This window comes from Somniosus microcephalus, chromosome 12 (genome assembly GCF_052327205.1).
Source record: "Somniosus microcephalus isolate GS21.2 chromosome 12, FLI_Smic_1.0, whole genome shotgun sequence".
Taxonomy (NCBI): Eukaryota; Metazoa; Chordata; class Chondrichthyes; order Squaliformes; family Somniosidae; genus Somniosus; species Somniosus microcephalus.
In genome coordinates, this window is record NC_140998.1 from 13694685 (window position 1) to 13718182 (window position 23498).

Consider the following 23498-nt stretch of genomic DNA (forward strand, 5'->3'; position numbering starts at 1 on the left):
ACGCTTCTTTACCTGATGTGAATAATGTGGCCATGTTGCAAGAGGAGCTTATAGGGGCGAAACTGAAAGAAGCTAAGCAAAGGATGTTGGAACTTGAAACACAGAACCAAATCAGCAGTAACCAGCTATGTCGAGCAGAGAAGGAGTGCTATGGTCTACATGAGAAGGTGCAATATCTCTCAGCCCAGAATAAGGGGCTACTCACTCAGTTAAATGAAAGTAATTGGAAAATGGCTGAGATAGACTGCAGGAATAAAGAAGATTTGATGGCAGTGAGACTTCGAGAGGCAGCTAGCATAGCAGCCTTGGCTGAACGCCAACAGGAAATTGCGAAAGAAGCAAATGAAGAGGAATCTTCAGGAAGCCAGGATGTTATTCCAGTTCTTCTCTACGACTCCTTACAAGCAGAGTGTGCGAAGTTGAAAGAACAGTATGAACAGGCCCAGGCTACAATTCTGGAGGGGGTTAACTCGGCAACCTCCGAAAAGCTAGTTTCAGTAGAAGCATATGAACAACTAAAGGTTGAACATGAGCAAGAAGTCCAAAGGCTGCAGGAAATTCTTGATGAGCTCAAGGCCAAGACAGACTCATCGGTAGAAGTTCCATCCATAGATGAGAAATTAGAGGTGAAAGACATGGCAGAACATGAAAGACAAGATGTCCAAGAACTCACAAAAATATTGAAGGAAACCCAAGACAAATATGAGGCAGCAAGGTCAGAGGTTCAACAACTTGAAGAACAGATTCAACTGGGAATCCTTTCAGTGGAAGAAAAGGAAACTGTAAGAAACACAGAGACTGTAAGAATGGTCCCTGAACATGAGCTAGAGAGCATCAGGGCGCAACTTTTCCGAGCGCTGAAAGCCAAAGTACAAGAGGAACAGAAGGTGGAAGCATTGGAGGAAAAGGTGGATGAAATGGAGAAGACTCTGATCCACAGTGTTCCCGTGGAAGAGTTAACGGTCAGCCAACTCCTTCATATGCTGAGGGAAAAGACTCTGCAATGGGAACAATCTGAACACGAGCTTCAATCTTCAACGGGAAGGAGTTCGGAGCTCTCAAAAGTTTGGGAAATAGCTGAGGTTGCAAAACAGACTTTACTGGGATGCCAAAAGTACGCTGAATCGCGTCTATGTGAACAACAGAATGTTGAAACAGCTGCTCCAGTAGAAGGATTGAATAGCCCGATCAATCAATCCCCGAGGGAAGGGGAAGTATTGAAATCACAAATGAGGTCATTAGTGAAGGATTTGCAGGAAACCCAGGAAGAGCGGGTTGAAGTTGAATGCATGAAGAAGTCTTTTCAAGAAAGATGTCTAGGGAAGGAACCACAGTCAGCTAACGTCCAGATGGGTAAGGAGGAAGTAGAAGGCCCTCTCGCTGGCCTAACTCAGGACGAACCCGAATATTACCATGACCTGTTGAGTGACACTGAATATTATGAGGATGTGGTCTGCCCAGTTTGTGATGAAAACTCCCAAAGTGCCGAAATCAGGATGAAGCACTTAAAGTCGAAGGAACATAGAGAGTTGGTGGCGCTACAGCTGGCAGCTGATAAGGGAGCCCCGAGAGTCTCCAAAAAGCAGAAAAGAAAAAGAAGAAGCAGAAGATGATAACTATCGCAAATATTATCACTTCTACCAGATCATGCGTGGACCCTACGAAAGGAGTTAAATCAGTTGGGAAGGAGGAAAATATCAAGGCAACCCAGTTGTTGTAAAAGTCAGCACTGCTGGTTCAGCAGGACGAAAGTTCAAGCTGTTACGTCAAGAAAAGGATATGGAGGAGTCACGCTAGCAATGTGAACCATCTACACCAAAGAGATGTTGTTCGGACCGAGTCAAGATCAGAGACTGAATCTGTGAACTGTTCCCGCAGAGACTGAACCTGTGAACTGTTTCCCACCGAGACTATGTCTGTAAATTGTTTTATATGAAGTTGAAGATATGTTGGCCTAGAAATTGGGTTGTGGGCTCGCCAGGGCTGTAGCGCCAGAAATTTTGCGCCAGCGTTAATGCAGCAGCGCCCGACGAAAATTCGGTTGCGCCAGCCCCAGACGGCGGCGGGTGCTAAAGGAGGGTTTTAGCGCCTGAAAACGGGCGTTGAATTGGGTTTCCCGGCGCTAATCCCCCGCTGCGGCACCCGATGCGGTGCGGCAGGCTGGAGAACTGCAGGCCTCCTCCTTCTGTTAAGGAGGAGCTGCCTGCAGCCGACAACTGTCCGGCGGATTCCCCCGACATCTGAGCCCGGCACCTCGGGGAAGTGCCGGGCTCGCAGCACACACTCATCAGGGCCGCGGGGGGGGTGATGCAGGAGTCCGGGAAGGGAGGTGCGGGCAGGCGGCCGCTGGGAACGCGGCCGGCCGCCGCTCCACCTTTATGCGCCGGCGCAAAGGCGTGTAAGAACACTTTTCACATTCATTAGTTGCGCCTGCCACGGGCGAGGCGGGCGCAACTGAATTTGGGCTTGGGGCCGGGTTACCACGGCAACCGGGACGCTGCGCACACCGATGACGTCATCGGTGCCGGCGCAGCGCTACCGGCTAACGCCGATGGTAAGGCCCAAGTCAATTTGCAAAACGGCTATAAGTCCGGCGCAAGGCCCTCTAGCGCCACTAATTGGGCGCTAAGCCCACTCAATTTCTAGGCCGTTATGTTTAATGGGGACTCTGTATGTAATAAGCTAAAAAGGGAGGATTGTAGTGTATGTACCCGTCTACCTTTAAGAGAACTATTGTATGTAACCGTTCACCTTTAAGAGAACTACTTTAGGTGTGGCACTACTTGTTTGGCTTCTGTATACTGTAATACCGACGGTGACCACACCGGTATATAAGTGTTGTGGCATGATTCCTTGGGCAGATTCGCCCTGACCTTCGAATAGTAAAGACCTGTTTGTTTGTTATTCCTGAAGTCTGTGTCGTTATTAACTGTACAACCCACAGACTTTACATAACCTGTGCTGTAACTGCCCTGGGAGTGTTTGATGGGACAGAGTAGAGGGAGTTTTACATTGTATCTAAGCCGTGCTGCACCTGCCCTGGGTGTGTTTGATGGGACAGTATAAAGGAAGCTTTACTCTGTATCTAACCCATGTTATACCTTCTCCTAGAGTATTTCATGGGACAGTATAGAGGGAGCTTTACTCTGTATCTAACCCATGCCGTACCTGCCCTGGGAGTGTTTGATGGGACAGTATAGAGGGAGCTTTACTCTGTATCTAACCCGTGCTGTACCTGTCCTGGGTGTGTTTGATGGAACAGTGTAGAGGAGCTTTACTCTATCTAACCTGTGCTGTACCTGCCGTGGGAGTGTATGATTGGACAGTGTAGAGGGAGCTTTACTCTGTATCTTACCCGTGCTGTACCTGTCCTGGGAGTGTTTGATGGAACAGTGTAGAGGGAGCTTTACTCTATCTAACCTGTGCTGTACCTGCTCTGGGAGTGTGTGATGGGACAGTGTAGGGGGAGCTTTACTCTGTATCTAACCCGTGCTGTACCTGCCCTTGGAATGTTTGATGGAAGAGTGTAGAGGGAGCTTTACTCTATCTAACCCGTGCTGTACCTGCCCTGGGAGTGTTTGATACGACAGTGTAGAGGGAGTGTTACTCTATCTAACCTGTGCTGTACCTGCCCTGGGAGTGTTTGATTGGACAGTGTACAGGGAGCTTTACTCTGTATCTAACCCGTGCTGTACCTGCCCTGGTTGTGTTTGATGGGACAGTGTAGAGGGAGCTTTACTCTGTATCTAACCCGTGCAGTACCTGTCCTGGGAGTGTTTGATGGGACAGTGTAGAGCGAGCTTTACTCTGTATCTAACCTGTGCTGCACCTGCCCTGGGAGTGTTTGATGGGAGAGTGTAGAGCGAGCTTTACTCTGTATCAAACCCGTGCTGTGTCTGTCCTGGGAGTGTTTGATGGGACAGTGTAGAGGGAGCTTTACTCTGTATCTAACCCGTGCTGCACCTGCCCTGGGAGTGTTTGATGGGATAGTGTAGAGGGAGCTTTACTCTGTATCTAACCCGTGCTGCACCTGCCCTGGGAGTGTTTGATGGGACAGTGCAGAGGGAGCTTTACTCTGTATCTAAGCTCTGCTGTACCTGCCCTGGGAGTGTTTGATGGGACAGTGCAGAGGGAGATTTACTCTATATCTAACCTGTGCTGTAACTGCCCTGGGAGTGTTTGATGGGACAGTGCAGAGCGAGCTTTACTCTATATCTAACCTGTGCTGTACCTGCCCTGGGAGTGTTTGATGGGATAGTGTAGAGGGAGCATTACTCTGTATCTAACCCGTGCTGTACCTGCCCTGGGAGTGTTTGATGGGACAGTGTAGAGGGAGCTTTACTCTGTATCTAACCTGTGCTGCACCTGCCCTGGGAGTGTTTGATGGGACAGAGTAGAGGGATTTTTACTTTGTATCTAAACCGTGCTGTACCTGCCCTGGGAGTGTTTGATGGGACAGTGTAGAGGGAGCTTTACTCTGTATCTAACCCATGTTATACCTTCTCTTAGAGTGTTTGATGCGACAGTATAGATGGAGCTTTACTCTGTATCTAACCCATGCTGTACCTGCCCTGGGAGTGTTTGATGGGACAGTATACAGGGAGCTTTACTCTGTATCTAACCCGTGCTGTACCTGTCCTGGGAGTGTTTGATGGAACAGTGTAGACGAGCTTTACCCTATCTAACCTGTGCTGTAACTGCCCTGGGAGTGTATGATTGGACAGTGTAGAGGGAGCTTTGCTCTGTATCTTACCCGTGCTGTACCTGTCCTGGGAGTGTTTGATGGAACAGTGTAGAGGGAGCTTTACTCTATCTAACCTCTGCTGTACCTGCTCTGGGAGTGTTTGATGGGACAGTGTAGGGGGAGATTTACTCTGTTGCTAACCCGTGCTGCACCTGCCTTTGGAGTGTTTGATGGAACAGTGTAGAGGGAGCTTTACTCTATCTAACCCATGCTGTACCTGCCCTGGGAGCGTTTGATACGACAGTGTAGAGGGAGCTTTACTCTGTATCTAACCCATGTTATACCTTCTCCTAGAGTGTTTGATGGGACAGTATAGAGGGAGCTTTACTCTGTATCTAACCTGTGCTGTACCTGTCCTGGGAGTGTTTGATGGAACAGTGTAGAGGAGCTTTACTCTATCTAACCTGTGCTGTAACTGCCCTGGGAGTGTTTGATTGGACAGTGTAGAGGGAGCTTTACTCTGTATCTAACCCGTGCTGCACCTGCCCTGGGAGTGTTTGATGGGATAGTGTAGAGGGAGCTTTACTCTGTATCTAACCCGTGCTGCACCTGCCCTGGGAGTGTTTGATGGGACAGTGCAGAGGGAGCTTTACTCTGTATCTAAGCTCTGCTGTACCTGCCCTGGGAGTGTTTGATGGGACAGTGCAGAGGGAGATTTACTCTATATCTAACCTGTGCTGTAACTGCCCTGGGAGTGTTTGATGGGACAGTGCAGAGCGAGCTTTACTCTATATCTAACCTGTGCTGTACCTGCCCTGGGAGTGTTTGATGGGATAGTGTAGAGGGAGCATTACTCTGTATCTAACCCGTGCTGTACCTGCCCTGGGAGTGTTTGATGGGACAGTGTAGAGGGAGCTTTACTCTGTATCTAACCTGTGCTGCACCTGCCCTGGGAGTGTTTGATGGGACAGAGTAGAGGGATTTTTACTTTGTATCTAAACCGTGCTGTACCTGCCCTGGGAGTGTTTGATGGGACAGTGTAGAGGGAGCTTTACTCTGTATCTAACCCATGTTATACCTTCTCTTAGAGTGTTTGATGCGACAGTATAGATGGAGCTTTACTCTGTATCTAACCCATGCTGTACCTGCCCTGGGAGTGTTTGATGGGACAGTATACAGGGAGCTTTACTCTGTATCTAACCCGTGCTGTACCTGTCCTGGGAGTGTTTGATGGAACAGTGTAGACGAGCTTTACCCTATCTAACCTGTGCTGTAACTGCCCTGGGAGTGTATGATTGGACAGTGTAGAGGGAGCTTTGCTCTGTATCTTACCCGTGCTGTACCTGTCCTGGGAGTGTTTGATGGAACAGTGTAGAGGGAGCTTTACTCTATCTAACCTCTGCTGTACCTGCTCTGGGAGTGTTTGATGGGACAGTGTAGGGGGAGATTTACTCTGTTGCTAACCCGTGCTGCACCTGCCTTTGGAGTGTTTGATGGAACAGTGTAGAGGGAGCTTTACTCTATCTAACCCATGCTGTACCTGCCCTGGGAGCGTTTGATACGACAGTGTAGAGGGAGCTTTACTCTGTATCTAACCCATGTTATACCTTCTCCTAGAGTGTTTGATGGGACAGTATAGAGGGAGCTTTACTCTGTATCTAACCTGTGCTGTACCTGTCCTGGGAGTGTTTGATGGAACAGTGTAGAGGAGCTTTACTCTATCTAACCTGTGCTGTAACTGCCCTGGGAGTGTTTGATTGGACAGTGTAGAGGGAGCTTTACTCTGTATCTAACCCGTGCTGTACCTGTCCTGGGAGTGTTTGATTCAACAGTGTACAGGGAGCTTTACTCTATCTAACCTGTGCTGTACCTGCTCTGGGAGTGTTTGATGGGACAGTGTAGGGGGATCTTTACTCTGTATCTAACCCGTGCTGTACCTGCCCTGGGAGTGTTTGATGCAACAGTGTAGAGGGAGCTTTACTCTGTATCTAACCCGTGCTGCACCTGCCCTGGAAGTGTTTGATGGGACAGTGCAGAGGAAGCTTTACTCTATCTAACCTGTGCTGTACCTGCTCTGGGAGTGTTTGATGGGACAGTGTAGGGGGAGGTTTACTTTGTATCTAACCCGTGCTGTACCTGCCCTGGGAGTGTTTGATGGAACAGTGTAGAGGGAGCTTTACTCTGTATCTAACCCATGTTATACCTTCTCCTAGAGTGTTTGATGGGACAGTATAGAGGGAGCTTTACTCTGTATCTAACCCTTGCTGTACCTGTCCTGGGACTGTTTGATGGAACAGTGCAGAGGAGCTTTACTCTATCTAACCTGTGCTGTACCTGCTCTGGGAGTGTTTGATGGGACAGTGTAGGGGGAGCTTTACTCTGTATCTAACCCGTGCTGTACCTGCCCTCAGAGTGTTTGATGGAACAGTGTGGAGGGAGCTTTACTCTATCTAACCCGTGCTGTACCTGCCCTGGGAGTGTTTGATACGACAGTGTAGAGAGAGCTTTACTCTGTATCTAACCCATGTTATACCTTCTCCTAGAGTGTTTGATAGAACAGTATAGAGGGAGCTTTACTCTGTATCTAACCCACGCCGAACCTGCCCTGGGAGTGTTTGATGGGACAGTATAGAGGGAGCATTACTCTGTATCTAACCCGTGCTGTACCTGTCCTGGGTGTGTTTGATGGAACAGTGTAGAGGAGCTTTACTCTGTCTAACCTGTGCTGTACCTGCCCTGGGAGTGTTTGATTGGACAGTGTAGAGGGAGCTTTACTCTGTATCTAATCCGTGCTGTACCTGCCCTGGGAGTGTTTGATGGGACAGTGTAGAGGGAGCTTTACTCTGTATCTAACCCGTGCTGTACCTGTCCTGCGAGTGTTTGATGGGACAGTGTAGAGGGAGCTTTACTCTGTATCTAACCCATGCTGTACCTGCCCTGGGAGTGTTTGATGGAACAGTGTAGAGGGAGCTTTACTCTGTATCTAACCTGTGCTGTACCTGCTCTGGGAGTGTTTGATGGGACAGTGTAGAGGGAGCTTTACTCTGTATCTAACCTGTGCTGCACCTGTCCTGGGATTGTTTGATGGGACAGTGTAGAGGGAGCTTTACTCTGTATCTAACCCGTGCTGTACCTGCCCTGGGAGTGTTTGATGGGACAGTGTAGAGGGAGCTTTACTCTATCTAACCCGTGCTGTACCTGCCCTGGGAATGTTTGATGGGACAGTGTAGAGGGAGCTTTACTCTGTATCTAACCCGTGCTGTATGTGCCCTGGGAGTGTTTGATCGGACAGTGTAGAGGGAGCTTTACTCTGTATCTAACCCATGCTGTACCTGCCCTGGGAATGTTTTCAGGTGCAGTGATGTCACCAGCGCAGCTTGGAGGAGGGGAGACACAAAATGATGAGTCTTTGTTGAGGTAGGAAACTGAAAGTAGCTTTTTTTTATTATTGATGTATTTTTTATGCTGCACCTCCCACATGAAGCGGTGCTGGGCTGTACTTTCTCCCTGAGCTATACCCCACTTCCTGCTCTCATTTTATCCACCTTGCTCTTTATTGCCCGTCCCACTTCGTCGCTCTCTCTCTCTCTCTCTGTGTATACCACGGTCTGCCTCCGTACCTCTTCTACTGTCCTCTGCTGTATAGGCTGCAATCCAGCCCGAAGCCCATCATGCCGCGGCCAGCACACTCCCTCCCAATGGTACCACCCTCGACTGAGTTCAGCCAGCTCATCACAGACCAGCAATTGACCCTGAGACCATCCTGGTCTGAATGGTCCATTCAACGCTGGACAATGCCTTTACCATCCCTAGCTGAGATATGACCTGGATGGGAGTGGGGACGGTGGAGTAAAGCTCAATCTTCTAGCACGCACAATACCGGCATCGTTCGCCCTCACCGTTTGATCAGTTTCCGGGTGTACCACACAGCGGGGTAGTGCTCCTTCAAAAAGGTCCGGTACTTCTGGTTTAGGTCCTGGCCAGAGAGCGAGCACCAATAATTCCCTACGATGACCCTGTCAGGGTTCAGCATCGGCACAATTTTAAAGAGGAACATGTCCCGCAGCAGCTTGGCGTCCAGTGAGTTGCCAAGAAGGCAGTCGAGGAATCCCTTCATCATCCAGGAGCTGTTGGTCTCGCCGGGGTGGACACGGGTGGTCAGGATCACCGCCTTTTTTCCTGCCGCCGCCTCGGGGGTCTCGGAGGGATTGGTCACGGTCAGGACGTAAACCATGTTCCCAGCCAGCGATCGGCAGAGCACCCGGACTTTGCAGTACTTGGACCTGGCCAGATCATTGGCCACATCCATCAGGTAGTCCTGGAGGTCGGAGTAGGTGTAGGGGTAGCAGTGGGCAAAGTTGCAGGTGTCCGCATCATGAGGGAACTCGAACGTCCAGGTGAGCGAGTAATACTGGTGCTTCTCGTCGCCGTAGTTGTTTTGGTAGTACTTGATCTGACTGCCCACCCTGCGCCACCCCACCTGGCACAGCTCGGCATCCTTGGTGGAGTACATCAGCGGCTTCATTCCCATGTTGTACAGGCTGGTGGGCTTCATCAGGTTGATGATGGTAAAGCGGTAGGGGACAGCCCCCTGAGTGTTCTGCACCCGAAAGTAATACCACTGAGTATGTTTCGTCGTGTAGAGGTCTGTGCGTAAGATCAGGTTGTATTCACGTTTCCCTCTGCAGAAGTAGAAGGGAAACAACCAGCAGATTAAGAGACGGGTAAACTTTGAGCGCACATTGGCCCAGGAAAATAGGCTGTGAGAATATTGGCGAAGTAACACACACTATGTACTATTAAGCTATTTATTTTGAATGGTGTTAACCCATAGCTTAATAGTGCACTTGGAGGAAGTGCAAACAAACGCATTATTGTTAGTCCACCAATACTAGCTCACTGCAATTTCAAAGACCAATGACTTTCGTCTTGATTAGCAATTTGCCCAAAATGAATGGTGCTTAGATACAGAGTAAAGCTCTTTCTACACTGTCCCATCAAACACTCCCAGGGCAGGTACAGCATGGGTTAGATACAGAGTAAAGCTCCCTCTACACTGTCCCATCAAACACTCCCAGGGCAGGTACAGCACGGGTTAGATACAGAGTAAAGCTCCCTCTACACTGTCCCATCAAACACTCCCAGGGCAGGTACAGCACGGGTTAGATACAGAGTAAAGCTCCCTCTACACTGTCCCATCAAACACTCCCAGGACAGGTACAGCCCGGGTTAGATACAGAGTAAAGCTCCCTCTACACTGTCCCCATCAAACACTCCCAGGGCAGGTACAGCACGGGTTAGATACAGAGTAACGCTCCCTCTACACTGTCCCTGTGGTGTATGTAACCTGTTCCACCTTAAGAGAACTTAAGCCTGTTCCACCTTAAGAGATGTACTACTTTCTCTGGCTGCTGTATACGTAATACCAGTGGTGACCACCGGTATATAAGCACTGTGTAGTAATATTGTATTTAGTATAGTCCTGAGCTCCAACCAGTAAAGACCTGTGTGCTTTTCTGGCTGTCTCAAGCAGCAAGAGGAGAAGGAGCTGCCAAAGCAAGAGAGTGGAGAGTGGTGGTCTCCTGACCAGGAAGAGGAGTAGCTGAAAGATAGATCACCACCTCCACCTCCTCCAACATCTTCAAACAACTGAGGTGCCTGGAGAGATTGGGCAGAGGAGGAGAAGGAGAAAGGAGGCCTATATCAACATCAACCGGGGAGAGGCCTTTTCTATCACTGCCTCCCCAAATTGGCCTCCACTTCAGGAGAGAGGGGAGAGAAATATCGGAAAAAAAACCACCAACTGTTTGGAAGGAGGGAAGATTCATCTCGTTGAAACATCTACAGGTGGGTGTTATTTGGGGCACTCTCCCAAGACTTTGTATTTTAGGTGGGGGGAGAAAAGAAGAAGCAAGGCCGGACCATCAAGGGGTGTAGTGTGTGTGTGTGTGGCTCTTGTTAAAAGCTAGGCCACACACACCACTAATTAGCACCCCTACTATTGCCTGTCCTGGGAGAGCTGGAGCTGACCAGGTGAAGTCTCTAATTTCATTAATTACATCATTAAGACCTGTTGCAGGACTGAGCCTGGGCTTCTCCAGCTTTTCCAGGTGAAGACATCTTCTCCCCCTGCCAGAAGACCATCACCAAAGACTTTTAAACTACATCAGAGAGTGCCCCCCTGCCAACACCCACCCACCATCCTGAGTGGCAACACTGCCCTTGTGGTCTCCCTCCTTCCTACCCCCCTCTCTCTCTCTCTCTCTATCTCTCTCTGCCTGTCTTTCTAAGGCACCTCAGTCCCATCACCTTTTATTAATTGCCTATTGAGCAGAGGGGAGAGGGCCCCTCCCCCAATTTCATTCAGTAAGGGGAGAGGTGTGTCCTCATTTTAATCAGCTCCCTCTGCTCAATAGAGGACAAAAAAATATATGTATTACCTGAGGCCATTAACACCTTCAGGCCTGTGACTTGGGGTGAGTGTAGCCCTTAAAGCACCCCAGAATGGCGACTACATCATCGCCGGTGGCGGGGCAAGCCAAGACTTATGCGGGGGCGGCAGCCACAGCCACAGCTGCTCCCGCTGCTTCTGCTGCCCCGTCACCATTTAAACTGATAACGAAAAAGCTTGGGGTGAAGAGCTACACTCACCCCACTATGACCATCGAGGCCTGCGTCAAAGCCATGGCTGGGGTTGTCGGCCCCTCAGCCATCGTTGCGGGCTCGAAAATGTACGGGAAGGCTGTGTTCTTCCTGGGGTCGGAGCGGGCGGTGTCCCTGGCCGTCACCAAGGGGCTCACCGTGGGCGGGACCTTCCTGCCGGTGGATCCTCTCGAGGCCACCGCGCAGAGGATTGTCATCTCTAACGTCCCGCCCTATGTTCCCGGTGAGCGCCTCCTTCCCCATTTGCGTCAGCTTGGGGAGGTGAGGTCGGGGATCACGCCTATCCCGCTCGGCTTCCGGGAGGCCAGCCTTCGCCACGTCTTCTCCTTCCGGCGCCAGCTGTTTATCCAGCTGGCGCGGGAGGAGGACACTGACGGAGCGTTCGTCGTCCTCCACGAGGGGACCGCCTATCGCATCTTTTGGACGTCGGACGGTGTGCGGTGCCACGCCTGCAAGGAGGTGGGGCATATCAGGAGGAACTGCCCTGCCTCCAAGGCCGCCGGATCATCTCGTGCGGCCGAGGCTGGCGCCGCCGCTGCTCCTCCCCCCGGGTCTGCCCGCGCGTCAAGTACGTCTGATGCGCGGTTGACGTCGGGGGCCGATGCCACCAAGGCCTCCGGCGGGGGGGAGGGAGCGTGTCCGGCCGGAAAAAAGGCGCGGGGAAAGAAAAAACACCTTAGGGCGGGTCCCCCCGTGGATGGCAAGCCCTTGCCCCTTGAGCCCCTTACACCTGCGCTCCTCGCGGAGTTGACCGGGGCAGATGCAAGCGGGAGGGGCCTCGTGCCCGAGCCTGTGGCCGCAACCGCCGCAGCGGTATTGCCATTACCTGCGGCTGGGCTCGGGCCCGAGGAACCCGACAAACCTGCTCCGCCGGAGGGAGTTGAGGAGGATGCCTTTGCAGACATGGAGGTCTCCCTCGCTCCCTCCGCGCTAAAAAGAAGGTGCGACACCCTGGATGAGGAGGAGGACCGGGAGGAGGAGGAGGTTCCCTCCGAACAGGGGGAGTCGTCGCCCGCCGCGGGTGCTGCGCCCCCCCCCCACCGCTGCCACCATCACCGGCGATCGGCAGGGGTCGCCTGTCCCTCGGGAGGCTGAGGCAGATGTGTCTGTGCAGCACGTGCCTCCCGGGGATGAGGACGAGACCCTGCCCGTGGGGGGGGTCGCGGATCAACCCGCGGCTGAAATAGACTATTTATCGATGCCGTTACCCCTCGACGGGTCGGGCGGCCTGGGGTCTGGGTCGGGCGAGTTCGAAGAAAGTGAGCTCGCCCAAAGCGGCCCGGTCATTTCCCAGGGGCTGCTCGACCTGGTCGAGGATTTAGCCAAAGACGTCCCATCTGCCGGGTCAGAGGCTGGTGGCGCGGAAGAGGAAGGCCCTCTGGCTGTGTCTCGGGCGCCGGACGTCCTGGGGGAGTTCGGATTTGTGTTCTCCCCGATTTCTCTGTTCGATCTGGCGTCTGGGGCGGAGGGGGGCTCCGAACCGCCGCCGCCGTCTTCTGGCCCGGCGCCCCCGGAGGAGCCCAGGGAGAATTCCTCCGCCACCGATCCTGGGGGTGGGATCCGGGCGGAGGCGGGGCCGGCTGTTGCGGCCAAGCCGTCCGCTGCGCACTGCGCGGTGGGCGGGTCGGCCGCTGGTGATGACCCCCTGGAGGAGGATGGGGACTCGGTGATGGGCACGGAGGACGAGTCGGACTCCGGCACCGACGAGGCGGTGGACGACCTCGTGCCCCTTGCCAAGTCTCCCCTCATTCCCGCAAGGGAACTCCGGGATTTTATGGCCACGTGCCTGGGTCGGCGCGGGAAGGTCCGGCTGGCCCTCGACAGGTGGTCGGAGCTGGCGCTGCTCATTGATTCCGTCCGCGCCGCCGTTAAGACCATGGACGCGGACGAGGGTGTGAGCCCACTTGAGCTGCGTCAGCTCAGAACACTTCTCACTGGGCTGCTGAGGAGGTGGCGGCTGACTAGCGGCCGCGCTTCCTCCCCCCGTTAGTTGTAGGTAGAGGTTGCACTATGCTTCTGACATGAAGATAACCATAGCCAGCCTCAACATCAACGGCAGCGGGGAGGCGCGCCGCAGATTCAATAACTTCTCGGTCCTTCGGGACGGGAAGTATGCGGTGTGCTTCCTGCAAGAAACCCACACCGTTCCGGGAGACGAAGCCACGTGGCTCCTGGAGTGGCAAGGAGGGGTCAGCATGAGTCACCTCTCCAATAATTCCAGCGGGGTGGCTATCTTGCTGGCCCTGCATTTTCAGCCGGAGATCTTGGGGGTCAAGGAGCACATGCCGGGCCGCTTGCTCCAGGTCACTGTTCGCCTGGGGGGCGTGCCGCTCCATCTAGTGAACGTGTATGCCCCTCAGGCCGGTGCGCAGCAAGTGCGCTTCTTTGAAGAAGTGTCCGCTCTTCTGGGCTCCATCGACGTGGGCGAGTGCGTCATCCTCGGGGGGGATTTTAACTGTACCCTCGAGGCGAGGGACCGTACGGGTCCCCCGCGATGCCCGCCGGCGATGGAGAAGTTGAGGGACCTGGTCGGGTCCTTCGACTTGGTGGACGTCTGGCGAAATCTTCATCCCGACTCCAGCGCCTTCACTTACGTGAGGTCTGGAGGAGGAGGGTCCAGAATCGACCGCCTCTACATTTCCCGGGCGTACGTATCCTGCGTTCCGGCGGCTTCCATGCGGCCGGTGCCGTGCACAGACCACCACCTGGTGTGGGCGGAACTCGTCCCGCTGCGCGCTCGGGGAGGGTCCGCGTACTGGCACTTTAACAACCTGCTGCTGGAGGACGCGCGGTTCCGGGATTCGTTTCGTCGGTTCTGGGCTGACTGGAGAAGGAAGCAGGGGGGCTTCCCCTCCTTGAGGCTGTGGTGGGACGTGGGCAAGGCTCACGTGCGTCTCTTCTGTCAGGAGTATGCGAAGGGGTCGACCAAGAGGCGGGAGGCCCGGGTCGGGCGGTTGGAGAAGGAGGTGCTCGACCTGGAGTCCCGTCTCGGTCAAGTCGTCGGGGACTCGGCCCTGCGGAAGGTGTACGAAGAGAAGAAGGGCGCGCTGAAGGACCTGCAGCTCGTCGGGTCCCGAGGCGCGTACGTGAGGTTGCGGATCCAGCTCCTGCGGGACCTGGACCGCGGCTCCCCCTTCTTCTACTCGCTGGAAAAAAGACGAGGGGTCCGTAAGCAGCTCTTGGGGCTGCTGGCCGACGACGGATCTCTGGTCTCGGATCCGGAGGGAATCAGCGCGGAGACCCGCGCCTACTACAGGGCTCTGTTCTCTCCGGATCTGTCCAGCGAGGATGCGCGCAGAGTTTTGTGGGAGGACCTGCCAAAGGTCAGTCCGGAGGGCGCCGAAAAATTGGACGCTCCGCTAAGCCTGGTGGAGCTGACCGGCGCCCTCCGCCAGCTCTCTAGGGGAAAGTCCCCGGGGCTGGACGGGCTGACCGTGGAGTTCCACAGGGCGTTCTGGGACGTCTTGGGGGGCGACTACGCGCGGGTCCTGGGGGAAAGTTTGGCGACCGGGGAGATGCCCCTCTCTTGGCGCAGGGCGGTCATTGTCCTGCTGCCTAAGAGGGGCGATCTCCGCCTCCTCAAGAACTGGCGCCCGGTCTCCCTCCTTAGCACGGACTATCAAATCTTTGCCAGGGCTATGTCTGCTCGCCTTGGCACCGTGCTGGCCCACATGATCCACCCCGACCAGTCCTACACGGTCCCGGGCCGGACCATCCACGACAACATCCATCTGGTCCGGGACCTGGTCCACCACTCCCAGAGGGCTGGTCTGTCGGTCGCCTTCCTCTCCCTGGATCAGGAGAAGGCGTTCGACAGGGTGGATCACGAGTATCTTTTCGGGACTCTGCGCGCATTCGGGTTCGGGACGCATTTCGTCGCCCGGATCCGACTTCTGTACGCCGCCGCAGAGTGTCTGATTAAAGTTAACGGGTCCTTGACGGCGCCCCTTCGCTTCGGGAGGGGGGTGCGTCAGGGATGCCCCATGTCCGGTCAGTTATACGCCATTTGCGTGGAGCCATTCCTGCGCCTCTTGCGGAAGAGGTTGACGGGACTGGCCCTGCAAGGGCCGGGCGTGGAGGTGGTCCTCTCGGCTTACGCCGATGACGTGCTCCTCACGGTCACGGATCCCGCTGACTTGCGGAGGATGCGGGAATGCCAGCAGATTTACTCGGACGCATCCTCCGCCAAGATCAACTGGGAGAAATGTTCCGGACTCCTGGTGGGTCAGTGGCGGGTGGACTCCCTGCCGGAGGAGTTCAGGCCTTTCGCCTGGAGCACCACGCACCTCCTCTATTTGGGAGTCTACCTTAGCCCTGCCGAGGACGCCTGGCCGGCAAACTGGCAGGAGCTGGAGGCCAAAGTCACCGCTCGCCTAGGACGCTGGACAGGACTGCTCCGAGTGTTGTCCTACAGGGGTCGAGCGCTGGTCATAAACCAGCTGGTGGCTGCCATGTTGTGGTACCGGTTGGTCACTTTGATCCCTCCCCCTGCGTTTGTCGCCAAGATACAGAAGAAGCTCATCGACTTCTTCTGGGACAAAAGGAAGCACTGGGTCTCTGCTGCGGTTCTGTGTCTCCCGCTTAGGGAGGGCGGTCAGGCGCTGGTGTGCCTTCGCACCCAGGCGGCGACTTTCCGTCTTCAGACGCTGCAGAGATACCTGTACGTAGAGAATCCTCCAAGATGGTGTGCGCTGGCGACGTTTTTCTTCCGCCAGCTGCACGGCCTCAATTACGACACGCAGCTCCTGATTGTGAAAGTGGGCTGCAGGCGTGCCAGCCTGCAGGAGCTGCCTGTCTTCTACCAGGAACTACTATGGGTTTGGAACTATGTCGCTTCCAGGCGGAGCTCTCCCCCGTCAGGAGCGGCGGCTCTCCTTCGGGAGCCGCTGCTCAGGAATCCGCACCTCCGTGAATGTGGGTTCGGGCGGCTGGCGGAGGGTGGGGCTGTGGCTGGCGGTGTGACCAGAGTCGGGGACCTGCTCGATGTCGGAGGAGCGGGCTGGATGGCGCCGGAGGAGCTGGCGTGGCGCCTGTCCTGGGCCAACGTCCGGCTCGCGGCCGAAGCCATCGAGTCAGTGAAAGTGGCACTGGGCCCCGATTCCACTAGGTGTATCGAGGCGGCTCAAGCACGTGGGGCGATCCCGTCCGAGCTTACCCCTGTCCGGACGAAATTCCTTATTGGCGCCCGGCCCCGAAACTCCCCTCGGGAGCCGGCGCCTCACAACTTGAGCCGTCTCGAGGAAATACCCTCCGTGCCTTTTCATTCCGCGCGGAGGGGTTTCCTGTACGGGCTGCTCCTGCACACTCTCCACTTTGCCATCTTCGTCTGCCGTCCAGACACACCTTGGCGTGGCGTCTTGCCGACTGGCGGTGGCGGAGGTCCCCAATGGAGGGCTCTCTACGCAGGAGTCCTCCCTTGTTCCATCGGGGACTTGGCCTGGAGAGTGTTGCACGGAGCGGTCCCGTGCAATAAGGTTTTAAGTAGGTTCACGGACTCCCAGGCCGCCTGTGTTTTTTGCGGCCTGGAGGAGTCGGTTTTCCACGTTTATATGGAGTGTGAGAGGTTGCAGCCCCTCTTTCACTACTTAAAGTGGCTGCTCCTCGATTTTTGGTTGCACTTCAGTCCCACGCTCTTGATCTACGGTCACCCGGTGCGGAGGGGAGCGGGTAGGCTGGAGAACCTCCTTGTGGGCCTGCTCCTGGGCCTGGCTAAAAGAGCAATCAATTGGTCCAGGCAGCGGGCGATCGAGGGGGTCATCCAGCCGGATTGCCTGCCTCTCTTCCGCGGCCATGTTCGCGGCCGGGTAGCCCTGGAGATGGAGCACGCGGTGTCCGCTGGTACGCTTGAGTATTTCCGCGACCGTTGGGCGCCGCGGGGGCTGGAGTGCATCGTCAATTTGGAACACCAAATTTTAATTTGATTTATTAAGGTTTAGTTGAACTTTTGTTTATTTACAGTTGATCTGGTTTAAATTTTAAATTTTGGTTCAAATAAAAAGAGGACCTCCAACCAGTAAAGACCTGTTGAACTTTAATCTTGTAGTCTGTGTTAGTAATTACAACTAGAACACACAGACTTAACAGTGGCAATGCTGATGGGCTGTCGCGCCTGCCACTACCTGAAGAAGGAGAAACGACGAAAGTTGACCCTGTTGAGTTATTTCATTCGACCATCATCGAGTGTTTACCAGTCACCAATGCAAGTATTGAAAGAGAAACCAGGAACGACCCGACACTGTCCAGAGTCTACGAGGTGACAGTGAAAGGATGGCCAACACGTGGTGATCCTCTGTTACCGGCATTCTCGGCAAGGCGAGACCAGCTGTCCGTCTGCCATGGTACTTTGATGTACGGGACAAGAGTGATTATTCCTCCCAAGTTAAGGGAAAGTGTTCTAAAAGAACTGCATGAAGGTCATCTGGGGGGAGTTAAGATGAAAAGTCTTGCTAGGGCTTATGTATGGTGGCCGGGTATTGACCAACAGATAGAGGAGTTGACGAAAAGCTGCGCTGGGTGCCAAAAAGTGCAAAATGCACCTCCGATCGCACCACTACACCCATGGGAATGGCCTTCAGCCCCATGGCAACGCGTACATATTGACTTTGCTGGTCCATTCATGGACTCCATGTTCCTAATTGCGGTGGACGCACATTCCAAATGGCCAGAAGTGATCAAGATGAATACCACTACTTCAGAAAAGACAATTGCGGTGTTAAGAACAATATTCGCAAGGAACGGATTGCCAGAACAGATCTGTTCGGACAACGGACCACAGTTCGTGTCGGAAGAATTCCAAAAATTCTTAAAGAAGAATGGGGTGAAACATTATACCTCTGCCCCATATCATCCGGCGACAAACGGGTTGGCCGAGAGATTTGTCCAAACATTCAAAAAGGCAATAAAGGCCATGAACGATGATCAGATTCCGCTACAGCACAAGGTGGACAATTTCCTAATGGCATATCGAAACGCCGCTCATGCAGTGACTAACCAAAGTCCTGCCATGATGTTTTATAACAGGAGGTTGCGGTCCAGGTTGGACTTGTTAAAACCAAATGTGCGGAGGGAAGTGGAAAACAAACAGTTCCGGCATATTAATAACAAGACCACTCGAAATTTCGACGTAGGACAACCAGTGTTGGCAAGGGGCTATGGAAACGAAAAATGGCAGTCCGGAACAATTCGGGCCAGACCAGGACCTCTGATGTACACAGTAGATATTGGTAACAATGTGATAAGGCGTCATGCGGATCAACTGGTAGAATCGAGAGCAAGGGTCAAACCCATGGTTGCGACAGAGACAACTGTGGAAGACGTTAATGAACCTGAAGCATCTACCTCGGCAGGGAATGTACCTGATGATGAGAACACCCAATGCATGGGAGACCAACTAGAGGAGTCACCTCAGCAACAGGAATCAGAGACCACTGAAAGGCGTTATCCAAACCGAATCAGAAGGCCTCCTGAGAGACTGAACTTTTGAACTGTTTATACCTGAAGTTATATATGTTATTATGTTATGTTAAATGGGGATATGACTGTTAAGCTAAAAAGGGAGGATTGTGGTGTATGTAACCTGTTCCACCTTAAGAGAACTTAAGCCTGTTCCACCTTAAGAGATGTACTACTTTCTCTGGCTGCTGTATACGTAATACCGGTGGTGACCACCGGTATATAAGCACTGTGTAGTAATATTGTATTTAGTATAGTCCTGACCTCCAACCAGTAAAGACCTGTTGAACTTTAATCTTGTAGTCTGTGTTAGTAATTACAACTAGAACACACAGACTTAACAGTCCCCATCAAACACTCCCAGGGCAAGTACAGCATGGGTTAGATACAGAGTAAAGCTCTCTCTACACTGTCCCGTCAAACACTCCCAGGGCAGGTACAGCACAGGTTAGATACAGAGTAAAGCTCCCTCCACACTGTCCCATCAAACACTCCCAGGGCAGGTACAATAATCTCACAAATTCTGTGTTAAAGGGACGAGGAGTATGTTAGTGCGTATTGATGTGTTAAACAATAATACTGATGAGAATCAACAAAGAACTATAGGAAGCAAGTTTTCGAGTTCACATGTCCAGTAGGCGTGAGTTGCAGTGATCTGGAATGCGCTGCCTGAAAGGGTGGTGGAAGCAGATTCAATAGTAACTTTCAAAAGGGAATTGGATATATACTTGAAAAGGAGAAGTTTGCAGGGCTGTGGGGAAAGAGCAGGGGAGTGGGACTAATTGGACAGCTCTTTCAAAGAGCCGGCACAGGCACGATGGGCCAAATGTCGGTGATCTTGGCAACATGTAGGCTAATAGAAATGGTGTGGCCAGCTTTGAAATAAAGTATAAACCATTGCATCTATCAGGAGAAAGGTCCATTATTGGATGTAAACTTGTGGTTCTTGAGAAGAAAGCCGACTTGGGCAAAGGTGGAAGTGATGAGAGCTCTCACACAGGAAATGCTGGAGAATGTTTAGAAACATAGAAACATAGAAAAATAGGAGCAGGAGTCGGCCATTCGTCCCTTCGAGCCTGCTCCACCATTCAATATGATCATGGCTGATCCTCTATCTCAATACCATATTCCCGCTCCCACCCCATACCCCTTGATGCCTTTTATGTCTAGAAATCTATCTATCTCCTTAAATATATTCAGTGACTTGGCCTCTACAGCCTTCTGTGGTAGAGAATTCCACAGGTTCACCACCCTCTGAGTGAAGAAATTTCTCCTCATCTCAGTCCTAAATGTCCTACCCCGTATCCTGAGGCTGTGACCCCTCGTTATAGACACCCCAGCCAGGGGAAACATCCTCCCTGCACCCAGTCTGTCTAGCCCTGTCAGAATTTTATACGTTTCAATGAGATCCCCTCTCATTCTTCTAAACTCTAGTGAATACAGGCTTAGTCGACCCAATCTCTCCTCGTACGACAGTCCTGCCATCCCAGGAACCAGTCTGGTGAACCTTCGCTGCACTCCCTCTATGGCAAGTATATCCTTTCTTAGGTAAGGAGACCAAAACTGCACACAGTACTCCAGGTGTGGTCTCACCAAGGCCCTGTACAACTGTAGTAAGACACTCTTGCTCTTGTACTCAAATCCTCTTGCAATGAAGGCCAACATGCCATTTGACTTCCTAACTGCTTGCTGCACCTGCATGTTTGCTTTCAGTGACTGGTGTACAAGGACACCCAGGTCCCTTTGTACATCAGCATTTCCCAATCTAGCACCATTTAAATAATACTCTGCCTTTCTGTTTTTCCTACCGAAGTGGATAACTTCACATTTATCCACGTTATACAGCCATGTATTTGCCCACTCACTCAACTTGTCTAAATTGCCTTGAAGCCTCTTTGCATCATCCTCACAACTCACAATCCCACCTAGTTTCGTGTCGTTTAGCCTGTGGTGTGATTGGAATTGCTAAACAATTAAATCATTAAAGAATGAAATGTTTGGGGGGGAAATGTATATATTATGCACTGTAAGATTCTATGATTCAAGCTATCCCTGGAAGTGAATGAAGAAGAGAGTTCATTTCATTCTTTCCTCTTGTCCTTAACACAAGTGATTTGGCTGCATGGGAAATATAAAACGGCCCACTTACCTTGTGACAGGAGAGATCCAATTGTCACTGGCCTTACCAACCACTGCTGGATTTGGCAGTTCTGCTCGTGTCTATTGGACAACAGCAGAGGGTGGGACTGTAAGAGGAGGCGAGTGACTGAGAGAGACTGCTACAGGCCACCCTACCAAACCTGCTCAGCTGCACAAAGGCACATTAGTTCAATTTTTCGTGCCGCCCAATCTGACCAGGCAAATCTGAGCAGATTGCATCTGCCTCCGAGGGGGAGCAAACAATACAACAACTTGCATTTATATAGTGCCTTTAACATAGTAAAATGTCCCAAGGCGCTTCACAGGAGTATTGTCAGATAAAATCTGACACCGAGTCACATATGGAGGCATTAGGACTTGGTCAAAGAGGTAGGATTTAAGGAGCATCTTAAAGGAGGAGAGAGAGGTAGCGAGGTGTAGGGCTAGACGGCTGAAGGCATGACCACCAATGGTGGAGTGATGAAAATCGGGGATGCGCAAGAGGCCAGAATTGGAGGAGCGCAGAGATCTCGGAGAGTTGTAGGGCTGGAGGAGGTTACAGACTACAAAGTTTCCCAGAATCCTAAGTGCGGGCCCCACTAACCCGGTGCCTTTTAGTCATTTCTGGTTACCCTGCTGTGCACTTTGCAATGGGCGGCCTGGGAGCAGACACTTCAAGAGGAACTCCCCCTCCTGTGTCACGCATGCCTGGGCACTGTGTGCTTCCTGACCTGAACACCCACAGTTATTTCGAACTCGTCAATAGCTGCTGTTTTGCAGGGACCAGCACTTGTCTGGGTAGTTGGGAAAAGCTACCAAACAGGCCAGTGATAGCAAAACTGTTGGCAAGTGACCAAACATGACTCAATCTGTTGGAGGTGCAGGCTGAAGCTACCTATTTCGGTGGTGTCCGTTACTTGTCTTTACCAAGGGTAGAGGGAGAAGTGGGGGTGGGGGTTGGGAATAGATCACAGGGCCGCACACTAGCTTCCTTATTTCCATTTGCTGCAGACTTGAAGATATTGGCAACAACCTGGCAATATAAACGTGCTATAACATACTCCTGCCTTCTGATACCTCGCTTCTCTCTCTCTCTCCCTCCCTCTTTCTTTTTCTTTCTCTCTTTGTATGCATGTGCCTCCCCTCCCTTAGTGAAACACTGACACTCAAAGATAAGTTCCCCTAGCCTGCACTGCCACTGAGAAGTTGCACTTGAAAGGGCTATGGTGCAGCAATCAAGGCTACAGTGCTGCGATCAGGGCTACAGTGCAGCTGCGATCAGGGCTACAGTGCAGCAGCGATCAGGGCTACAGTGCAGCGATCATGGCTACAGTGCAGCAGCGATCAGGGCTACAGTGCAGCAGCGATCAGGGCTACAGTGCAGCAATCAGGGCTACAATGCAGCTGCGATCAGGGCTACAGTGCAGCAATCAGGGCTACAGTGCAGCTGCGATCAAGGCTACAGTGCAGTGATCAGGGCTACAGTGCAGCAATCAGGGCTACAGTGAAGTGATCAGGGCTACAGTGCAGCAATCAGGGCTACAGTGAAGCGATCAGGGCTACAGTGCAGCTGCAATCAAGGCTACAGTGCAGTGATCAGGGCTACAGTGCAGCGATACGAACATAAGAACATAAGAAATAGGAGCAGGAGTAGGCCAATCGGCCCCTCGAGCCTGCTCCGCCATTCAATAAGATCATGGCTGATCTGATCCTAACTGCCAATCCACTATCACAGAACCATCTCCTGAATCTAACAGAATTAGACACATGAAATAGGAGCAGGATCAGGCTACACGGCCCCTGGGCCCGCTCCGCTACCCACAGGGCCATGACCGATCCGAACCTAGACTCATGTCCAAATTCCTGCCAGCTCCCCGTAACCCTTAATTCCCTTTACTTCTAGGAAACTGTCTATTTCTGTTTTAAATTTATGTAATGATGTAGCTTCTACAGCTTTTTGGGGCAGCATATTCCATGGACCTACCACCCTCTGAGTGAAGTAGTTCCTCCTCATCTCAGTTTTGAAAGAGCAGCCCCTTATTCTAAGACTATGCCCCCTAGTTCTAGTTTCACCCATCATCGGGAACATCTTCCCTGCATCCACCCGATCCAACCCCTTCACAATCTTATATGTTTCAATAAGATCGTCTCTCATTCTTCTGAACTCCAATGAGTAGAGTCCCAATCTACTCAACCTCTCCTCATATGTCCATCCCCTCATCCCCGGGATTAACCGAGTGAACCTTCTTTGTACTGACTCGAGAGCAAGTATGTCCTTTCTTAAGTATGGACACCAAAACTGTACGCAGTATTCCAGGTGCGGTCTCACCAATACCTTGTACAACTGAAGCAATACCTCCCTATTTTTATATTCTATCCCCCTAGCAATGAAAGCCAACATTCCATTGGCCTTCTTAATCACTTGCTGCACCTGCATACTAACCTTTTGAGTTTCGTGCACCAGGACCCCCAGATCCCTTTGTACTTCAGTACTTTCCAGTTTCTTGCCATTAAGATAATAACTTGCTCTACGATTTTTCCTGCCAAAGTGCATAACCTC

At 52.4% G+C, this 23498-nt stretch overlaps 1 protein-coding gene across 1 annotated transcript in view; it reads right to left on the reverse strand.

Annotated features, from left to right (window-relative positions):
* LOC147109034 (cytosolic carboxypeptidase 2-like) overlaps window positions 1-23498 on the reverse strand; it is a 52287-nt gene that overhangs the window by 17190 nt on the left and 11599 nt on the right. The window contains exon 2 of the mRNA XM_086004172.1: window positions 8584-9366. Within this exon, the coding sequence (XP_085860298.1) occupies window positions 8584-9366 (783 nt within the window). The remainder of the gene's footprint in view (window positions 1-8583; window positions 9367-23498) is intronic.